The sequence below is a fragment of the Cryptomeria japonica genome, chromosome 3 (assembly GCF_030272615.1).
Source record: "Cryptomeria japonica chromosome 3, Sugi_1.0, whole genome shotgun sequence".
Lineage (NCBI taxonomy): Eukaryota > Viridiplantae > Streptophyta > Pinopsida > Cupressales > Cupressaceae > Cryptomeria > Cryptomeria japonica.
Genome location: NC_081407.1, coordinates 794,733,179 through 794,743,801, shown reverse-complemented (window position 1 = coordinate 794,743,801; position 10,623 = coordinate 794,733,179). Strand labels below are relative to the sequence as shown.

Genomic DNA, 10,623 nt, shown 5'->3' with positions numbered 1-10,623 from the left:
CCTAAAAAATACTTTGGTGTACGCAGAGGGTGGGAAATTTAAAAGAGATGGGAATTCCTTTCACTGGTAAAGGCTAATGGAAATTTCATTCTATTGCTTAGATATCTAAGAACATATAATTAAAAGAAAATAATGGGAAACTAAACAAGGGTCGAATTAGTATCATAGATTTTAGTTTTCTACTATTCTGATGATAGATCATGAGTATGATCCTAAATGTTATACAAAAACTAACATGTAATCTTATCCAGAAATTTAGCATTATTACCATAGATTCTTTTGTGAAGGAGTTTAATTTCTGTTGGAACAGAACATGCCAATCCCCTCAAGGAATGCATTTGTAAGAGCTATATAAAAACTTGATTGAAAAGAAATGGTGAAGTCCCATGAAATATCTGATCTTGGGGAGACATCTTTTAGGGTTTCCCATTTTAAACTAAACCTAAACTACAGAAATGGTACAGGGAACAACTACACATTGTATCTGTTGGAACCTATGGGGAAGTGAAAAGCATCATAGAGTAATATTATGATCAGAAGTTACAAATGAAAGACTGTTTGAAGGAATGCAAAAGAAAGTGATCAGAAAAACAGAAATGAAGGCTTGCTTTAATACAAAAGCAATAGGGCAGAAATCTGAACATCACAAATATGAGTAACAACCCAAACAAGATGTGTAGTTTTTTCCCAAATGAGAATGGTTTTTGTAATAGGGAAAGCTATTAGTAAACCCAGAAGGGCATTCTATTGGTAAACCCAGAATAGAGAGCTCTTCATCTCTCTGTTGCATAATTCCTTTTCATACAACAAGAATAAATTTCCATTTCATAAAATCATCGACTTATTTATGCATTTCATTAAGTTTTCTATTCAATATGCTTTCTTCTGGATTAGATCATGTAGAGTTTTTGTTGCCAACATTTTTTCATCAAACATTATGATCCATCATCAGGGCATATAACAAGAAAAGAGAAATGATTATAGGTCTTCATTAAATGATTTCACCAATTCCTATTTAGCAGGATCCTTCAAAGAAACTTCTAACATTTGAAGTCTCACTCTGCGGACAAACACATTGAACCAAAATCCATGGAAATCAAATTGCAGAATGGCTAGAAAGAAGTAGCCCTTCTTCATGCTTAAAAAATTGTACAACCTTATAATGCACAGAGAGAGAGAGAGATGTGTAACTTGAGCTTCAATATTTCATGAACATTAACTCTGAATATGTACAAATTATTGGCATCATGCAACATTTCTGAAAACTGAAATATACCTTTATCAGGCTTCAGGGAATTCGAGACCACCAGAAAGGGGAAAAGTTCATCCCTTCAAATTTCTTAAATAATCATCCTATGTCCTTGCTTAGGGACAAGAAAATTCCTAAATGATATAATCAAAGGTGGTTACGTCTCTTCTGTCTTTTGCATTTGCATACCCTCCAACGCCTAGGACCAGAGAAAATGAGGTAGGAAGACATCAGGAAAACTTTAAAGGACTTCTTCCTCAACTTTTCTTAAGGATTCAACCAACTGAAGGAGGTGAGCAATATAAAACAGCTACCTAAATGCCTAACTAACATAAACTTATTAAAGCGGAGCAGGTCACCTAGAACTTCAACAACAAAGTTGTAAATGCAGTAACCTTGCTAAGCAAACTTCAAAGATTTGTTTTCTTGATACATAGCAAGGGACCAGAAACAAACTTTAAAACAATTGGAACAGACATCAACTGCTTTCTGTAGAAGAGATTGATCTTGAGAGTTCGGCAGGATTGGCACACATAACATCCACTGGATGAGTATTAGCGCAGTCCGCTTTCACTTTCTTAGATTGAAATGCTTTAAAGACTCCACCTGATTTGATGGATCCCGTTTTGCGTTCCACCTCTAAACTTTCAACAAAAGAACTGTTTAATGCTTCTCCTGGATCACTTATTCTCTGGGTTTTAGGCACCCAAAGAGATCTATCAGTTTTACTTTCAGGTGTTGCTTCATCTCTTTCATGCTTGCCTAATGTTTTCAACTCTGAATCAGTATTAGCTGGCTTCCATGGTACACCCCATTGTTGTCCCCATATTGAACCAGAAGGCACATGCCAATTGCTAGCATGCACTAGGCTTGGGGGAAACCAGGACACACCATTTGTCTTGAGCTGAACGCTTCCTGAAGCACTTATGCCAGAAGGCATGTTTACAAAACAACCATTATAATACAAAGGCCAAGAATTCCCAATGACACCCATAGAAGAGAAAGATGGAAGTGATGATGATGAAAAATCATTAGGCCTCATGCCTTGAGGTTCTGCTTTTGGGCCTGCTGATACCATCCCATTCAATGATGAGTCACATGCCCCATCATCCACAGTCTGAACCACCTCAGATGATGATTCTCCTTTGGTAGCACTCACTTGAGTTTTGTCACTGAATGAACAACTGGGTTTCTCCATATAACCACTCCCAACCCTTTTGCCCACATGGGTGTAAGTCTCAGGCAACTCTATACCACACAGAGGCTTCTCAGAGCCAAGGCTTCCTTCCTTAACTATTTTTTCGCTCGGCAGATTCAATCTATGTGAATAACTATGAAGATGGGATTGGGGCTTAGACTTACCTTGTGCATATGCCGCTTCTGCCTCATTCAAGGCCTCATCAAAAATTCTCAATTCAGGATAAACCGACTCAACTTTCACCAATTTATCAGAATTCATAGATGGGCATAGGGGAATACAAGCCTGCCCATCAGTCCACACATTCTCAGAGACTTCAACAAAATGACCTTGATGGATTCCGAAAGAGGGCTTATTCTTTCTTCTACCAGCCCCAACTGGGACATTCCTCAGAGCTCCACCAGCAGTCCAGTATCTCTGACATTTCCTGCAATAATGCCTTGGCTGGTTGACATTATAGTTATTGAAATAGCAAAACTTGGTATCCATACTCTCACACCGAGGGCAGGCAATGACCTTGGTGGGTCGTTTCAAGCCTCCTTTCTCCTCATTCTTCCCATCATACCCTCCTGAATTTCCATTCCCATCAACACAACAATCTGCCGAGCTCTTTACAGGGATTGTCCTCCCAAACAGCTTGAATGCGCAATCTGTAGATTTCCCAGACTTAGCCTCTAATTTTGGCATCTTTCAGCATAGAAAACCCGTTTCAGCACACAGCTTCTTTCCCTCCTCTTCAGCAAAACCAATTTACCCTACACCCAATTCAGCAACTTGCAGAAAATTAGAAATAGAGGCAAAAGGAATAAGATTGAGGTAGAATTGAGGAGGTGACGTATAGAAAACAAAACTGAAAATGCAAGGAACTGCTCTTCTCTCATCCTATAATAGCCTAGGTACAATATTCCACAACAAAAATGAAAAAAAAAAAAACCCTCCTGCTGACAATGCAATCATCCTCGTCATCCTCATAAAAAGTTACGTCTCTGTCAGCTTTTTCTGTTTTGTCAAGTAGTCACCAAAGGCTAAATGGTGTGTACGTTAGCACATCCCACCTTTGGGCCTCCTTGTGTCCTTATGTTTTACTTACGCTTTACGGTCTGAACCATAACTGTTGCTGTGGAGACGTCATCCATATATTTTGTGCTTTAAAAACCAAGACAACTACTGAGATCCCCGCAAGAAAGGTGCACCAAATACAGTACTAATCTGTTGTTCTGCTGCGATCATGTTTTCCTCGTGGAGTACTAGAAAATTATTTCACCTAAATAGAATACCATTTTTTGGGCCTGGACTGTTTCTCATATACCTAAACAATAGGACATTTTTGCTCAGGCAAGGTTTTGACCCGCCTAAAACATCTCATCTCTGCAAATTTGTTAATATGAAAGCAATTGTAGATTTGTGGAAAAAATTTAGTGCACAAATTCTTTGAGTTGATGGGCTACCTAGCAATTTCTTCTCTTGATAATATTGAATTACTTGTGATATCAATGACTTTAGGACCGGAGAAAAGTATGGTTTTAGTACCTATTTCTATTGTCTTTAGTAGTGTTGTGTAATATCATTTGTGTTGAAGTTGACGTTGTTGTCATTTTCTTATCAATATTTTTGTATAATTTTAAAATGTTATATTAATTGTAGTTAAAGACATATTTTTTAATTCAATTAATATAATAGTATATAAGTTTATTGGGAAGACAATGTGTAGAAGAGAAAAGTACATATATTCTACTTTTATCTTTTTGTTCTATATTATTTAATACACATGTTTATACTTTTATGGGAGAAAGGGGAATGGTGGGGAGCAATCAATTGAGGGGTCTTTTTAGAATTTGTCAATTTGAACACATGTTTATGTTCTTGAGTGATTTCAAGTCTTTTAAGACCTTGAATTATGTGTCTACCATTGCATATTTAAAGACATCTTTGTTCATTTTAATCATCATATAGTGTCACAAAATTGGATATCAAAGAGAGAATCTAACCAAAATAGGACAACACATTCATATTTTTCACTAACATTGGTATCTTCAACTATTAACTACCTTGTCCTCATTGACATCCAACACCTCTTTTTATTTGCTATACTTATCATTGTTGAATTGATGTTAGAGTGCAACTACTAACAATTAAGCTAACTGCCCTTCCTCGTTGCTACAATATAAGGTCACAAATAATGCTTTGTAGCACCACCCATTACACATATACACATTAGATGAAAATCTTCTACAAGTATCAAAGGTCAAATTCCACAAAGGATGAAATCTCGTATCAGCTTGTACGAAATCATACCATAGGAATAATGTCATCATTTTCGCCAATCTCCTCCTATATACACTTAACCCCATTGATTAGCATTAGTTGCAACATACACCCCAACATGCCTACAACAAAAAACCCTAAAAGGTTGTCTCAATTAAAGTACACAAGGATATAAAAACCCAGTGCTTGTATTACCATGAAGGTTCTACACACAAACATATAAATGAAAACATCATAGACACAAAAAGATATACATAAAATCCAAAGCCTATATTATTGTATCATAATAAACGAATGCATACAAATATGTCTACCTTGTTAATAGGGCATAGAGGAAAGTAGATCTTCACTCCTCATACCTCTTATCTCTCCTTGAAAACTTGCTCCCCATATATGGATCTAATCTTATGACAAACTCATGCTCAAAAGTTAATATGACACTTTCTTATAAAGATATGCAAGCATGAATTCCTTATATCCAAGTATTTAATAATTATATTTTACAATAATTAGTGATTTTTGTAATGTATAATTATTAAATATTTCATTATAATGTTAATTTACTTAGTTATAATGTTAATTGATATTCCTAATGGATAAAATAAGGTTACAATTGTAGACGTATAAAAATGACCATATTCCTAAATGAATATTTTATGTTCATTTCTCTATTTAATTAAATCCAATTTAATTAAATTACCCACATTCCTCTATTTAATTAAGTAAATTACTCAATTTATTTAAATTAAATTCACTAGACTTCTTTTTACCATTTAATGAATAAATCATTTTATTCAATTAAATCCCCCCTATCCACTTTTAATTAAATTCAAATTTAATTAAATAGTTATCTTAAATTAAATAAATCTAATTTATTTAATTTCCCCAAATTGCAACCAAATTGAATTAAATTAACTTTATTTCAATTAAATCCTATTATCCCTTCATCCACTTGCATTTTCCTACATCTCCCACTTGCTTCCTAAAACCTATTTCTAATCCCTTCTAGACTCTTCTAATCGCTTCTAATTAGCCTAACCCATCTTCTAAACTGTGTCACATCCCTAAGCAAAGGGAAGTCACTTCTCAAACCCCTAAAGTCTTTGATAACCATTAAAGGCTTCAAGTCTTCAACCACTTAATATCTTCAAAGTCTCCCAAACCATTAATGGTTATTTCAACCCTCTTACATGGTTAGAGACTTTTTGCCTAACTAAACCTTCATCCAACCCAAGGGTCTCATCAAGCCTTTAATGCTTTGACCATGATTATCTCTTAATCATTTGCACAAGGGTTTATCCTTGGATTAACTCTTAATCCAATGGGTAAGCCTAACTTAAGCTTAACCCTTATCTCTAGATAACCATAAGGTCTTCTCAAGCATTTAATGCCTCCAACCCCTTCTCTCAACCCAACCCTATGTTGACACTTGTCACCATTTCATTGGTGCAAATTGCAAACATGGATCCCCAACTTTCAAACTCAACCCTTGATCAACTCTTTCAATCTTGACCATCCATTGCCCTATTTTTGCTATAAATAGAGTTCTCATTCCTCCATTTTGATCAATCCAAGTTTGTAGTATCACACTTATGCTCAAATACATTCAAGCTTTCATATATCGTTTTTATGCTCATCATTTCAGCCTCTCTTTAACTAGGAATTAGTCTAAATATGCATGTTTAGAATACTTTCTTTATCATTTAGCTCAATCATAGACTAATATATCATGTTAGGATAGTATTTATACTAACCTTGTCATTTTATAATCTAGTTTATTACATTTTAAGCTCATGCATAGCTTAGGATGCATCTCATATTAAAACCAACAAAAAACATCCCTCGTTTTTGCATTTGCCATCCCTAAACCATTTTGCTCAGTGATTTGAGAGCAAAAATATTGGTTTGAGGGACCGTGTAAGATAGAGAACCATGGGACTGGGACCAACCTTGGGAAGCTAAGTTATACTTCATGACTCCATAGCTTGCACCAAGAAGTCATGTGGGTGTGTGAGCAAGGCTCCATGGAGCTCCATTTTTCACATATTGAGTTCTATTGACCCACTTTTCTCGCATACATTTCTAACGCCCACCGTGGGGCTCGAACCCATGACCAAGCCTTTAATGCTTTGACCATGATTATCTCTTAATCATTTGCACAAGAGTTTATCCTTGGATTAACTCTTAATCCAATGGGTAAGCCTAACTTAAGCTTAACCCTTATCTCTAGATAACCATAAGGTCTTCTCAGGCATTTAATGCCTCCAACCCCTTCTCTCAACCCAACCCTATGTTGACACTTGTCACCATTTCATTGGTGCAAATTGCAAACATGGATCCCCAACTTTCAAACTCAACCCTTGATCAACTCTTTCAATCTTGGCCATCCATTGCCCTATTTTTGCTATAAATAGAGCTCTCATTCCTCCATTTTAAAAAGATCAATCCAAGTTTGTAGTATCATACTTATGCTCAAATACATTCAAGCTTTCATACCATTTTATGCTCATCATTTTAGCCTCTCTTTTAGATAGAAATTAATCTAAATATGCATGTTTAGAGTACTTTGTTTGTCATTAGCTTAAATCATTAACTAATATAGTATGCTAGGATAGTTTGTTTACTAACCTTGTCATCTTATAGTTAGTTTATTGCATTTCTAGAATCATGCATAGTTTAGGATGCATTTCATTCTAAAATCTATCAAAGCATCCCTCGTTTTTGCATTTGCCATCCCTAAACCATTTTGTTCAGTGATCTGAGAGCAAAAACATTGGTTTGAGGGACCATGTAAGATAGAGAACCATGGGAGCCACCTTGGGAAGCTGAGTGATGCTTCATCACTCCATAGCCTGCACCAAGAAGTCCTGTGGGTGTGTGAACAAGGCTCCGTAGAGCTCCATTTTTCACATATTGAGTTCTATCGACCCACTTTTCCCGCATACATTTCTAGCGCCCACCGTGGGGCTCAACCCCATATATCAAATCGGTTTTTGAATTTAACCACTTTTGCAGGCACGCGGGAAAAATGAATTAGCGCGTTAAGTCAACTATTTAGCGCATCCGGTTAACAGTCTAGCGCATCCCACTTACTGTTTAGCGCATGGGGTCTATACTCTAGTGCGTGAAGTCCTTTCTTTAGCGCTTGACTTCCACTAATCTTTTCCTGTAGGTCTCAGCACGGGAGAAAAATAGAGCAACGCTTTCGGTGCACAGAGTAGCGCATCCCGAAGACAGTATAGCGCATCACAGGTTTCTTTTAGCGTATCACTGAGATTTTGTAGCGTGTACAGTTTGTTCTGTAGCGCATCACAGACAGAAGAGAAAAGAACTAAAATTTGTAGCTGAAAGTTAAAAAAAAATTAGACTTGTGGAAGTCCACCAAATCATCTAACGTTTTTTTCTCTGGTTTTCTTATAGGATTCTAACAAATTTGTTGCAGAAAGGAGCTTAATCTTAGAATATTTAGATAGTTAGGATTTTCACTAACTTAGTTAAAGTTAGTTTAAATTTTTAAACGTCTTTTATGCTTAAAATTGAACTCACTTATTTCTTTTGGGCTATAAAAAGAACCACTATCGAAAATTTTCTTTCTTTTATAGGAGAAAAACTTTATTTTAGGCTCTAAAAACGAACAAAACAAACTTTCCTTTTGCAAAAGTAGATATAAAAAGAACCTCACCATCCTTTTGTGTATAAAAGGATTCATTTTCAAATTTTGCAAAGGAAAGAACCTCACTTATGAAATTTTGTTACAATCAAAAGAGGGAAGTTATTCCCCTTTTTCGATTTTCTTTTGTTGACCATATCAAAAATTTTGCTTTGTTGACTAGGCTCCTTCACTAGATTAAATAATCATTGCTTTGAGGAACTAAAATGAACACCATGCTTTTTTTGGAGCAACATCTCCAAGTAGAGATTAGCAAATCACTGAATTGAAGGCTTAAAAAGAACTTTGATTGCCTTATCTCGAAAGTGGAAGGTATATGCTCTCCCCTTAACTGGGTGATCAAAAGCCACACCACTCTTAAAGCTTTTTGTATTTCAAGCATAAAACCTTTAGCAGGTCTGCCTTCCCGAGGAGTTGGAATCAACTCTTAAAGCCGTTTATGGCCAGTGTGAAGGGAACGACCTAAGTGGAGAACGACTTTGATGCTAAGAATTCCAACCCACTATAATTAAATGTGGAAAGTGACGAAAGTCCTTTTCAACGGTTGCGCGCAGCGATTACTCTTCCCCCAGTATCCTTAAGATATGTAAAGCCTTTGTTCTAAAGGTTGGGGAGCCTCCTGAGGGAGTCTATCACTGACGACCAAATGGGAAGCCTGATTACGAACCATAGAAATAGAAGCTTTGAACCGAATCAGTAACCAGACATTTATAACATCATAGTGCAGGGGTGGAGAAGAATCCGCCCCCAAGATTACTCACCGTATATCTCCCAAGATAACTACTCAACTGTGAAGCAATTCACTTTGGGTTAATTTATGGCAAAAGGCAAAAAAATGGGCGCCCTCTAGGGGGTGACACGGCTGTTTGAGCTGACGGATTATCGAGACTAGTGGGCTATGATGTTATTTATGACCTTTGAATAAAGAGTCTTTCTGAAGTATATTATTCGTATCCAAACCTGTTAAAACATTGGGGATTTGAACACATCCTTGCAGAACATACACTTTTTGTTAGATTAGGCAAAATGGTTGTACTTTTTGTGCCATGCTTGCATTTACTACTTTAGAAAATCATCCATCAAACTTGAAAAATTCACAACAAAAATTCAAAATTTACAAAAAAACCAACCAAAAGAAAAATCAGGGCAGTTTAGCGCATAAGACCAAGTTCTTAGCGCATAAGATATTTTTGTTAGCGCATCCAACCATCAATTTAGCACGTCAGTTCCAAACAGTAGCGTTTTATCCCAAATCAAACCAGTGTTGAAACATTTAGTGCATCAGAGAAACAGTCTAGCACGTGGAAGCATCAGCTTAGCGCGTGAAAACCAAACATTAGCGCATCAAGTTCAAAAGTTAGCGCGTTACAGGCCCAGGCTAGTGCATGGCTTTTTCAAAACAGATAGAAAATGATTTTTGAACAGTCAAAACTTTAGCGCATGTCTGGGGGCAGCCTAGCGCGTATGGTCCTTATTTTAGCACATGAAGTAAATTGGGTAGCGCATCCTATCTCTATTTTAGCTTGTGACCAAAATCAAAAGGGCAAGGGGTAAAACAGTGAGGAATTTTAAAAAATTTTGAAAACATTTTCAGAAGCCTTTTCCATCAACATCATTTTTCATCAAAGCAAAGTGACAAAAACAAACCGTTAAAAACTATTTCTTGAGCTAAATTTGTGTCAAAACAAACGTTGTAAAAATCCTAAACTGATCGCACGATAAAACATATCTATCTTATCATAATCCAGAAACCTTATCATCAGTATCAACAGAATCCTTTACCATCTTACAGATTTCATCTCAAAAACACTTGTTTAAAATTTTCAAATTGTCAAATCAAGTCTCCATATCAGGAGGCTTTTATCCATATCATTTGACACGCTTTGTCGTGAAGGGGCATCTAAACCTTCACTTTGATAGAGCAAGATTTGAAATTTTCCAAATAAGATCAATTAAATCCAAACAAAATCAAAGGAAACCATTGATCACTCATGCATGACTAATCCCCATATTCTGAGAAGAAAGAACCTTTATCATAACATCACGTTGAAAGAAACAACAACCTAGTTTTTCCAAGTTCATCAAGAGAAACAAGTTTTTATACATCAATCGTCAACTCTTCAAATCTCATCGAGTATTCCTTCATCACGTCAAATGTTATGTCCAAAACAAATCCAACGAATTTGACAAAGAACCTTTAAAAATAAGAGCCTACTGTCAAAAGTCTGCTTTTAATCAAAT

At 36.1% G+C, this 10,623-nt stretch overlaps 1 protein-coding gene across 1 annotated transcript; it reads right to left on the bottom strand.

Annotated features, from left to right (window-relative positions):
- Positions 1 to 1,183: 1,183 nt before the first annotated feature.
- Positions 1,184 to 3,365, bottom strand: LOC131075897 (cyclic dof factor 2). Its single transcript, XM_058012841.2, has one exon. It carries the CDS (start codon positions 3,132 to 3,134, stop codon positions 1,728 to 1,730), a length of 1,407 nt encoding a protein of 468 aa, XP_057868824.2. The 5' UTR covers positions 3,135 to 3,365; the 3' UTR covers positions 1,184 to 1,727.
- Between the last annotated feature and the right edge of the window lie 7,258 nt (positions 3,366 to 10,623).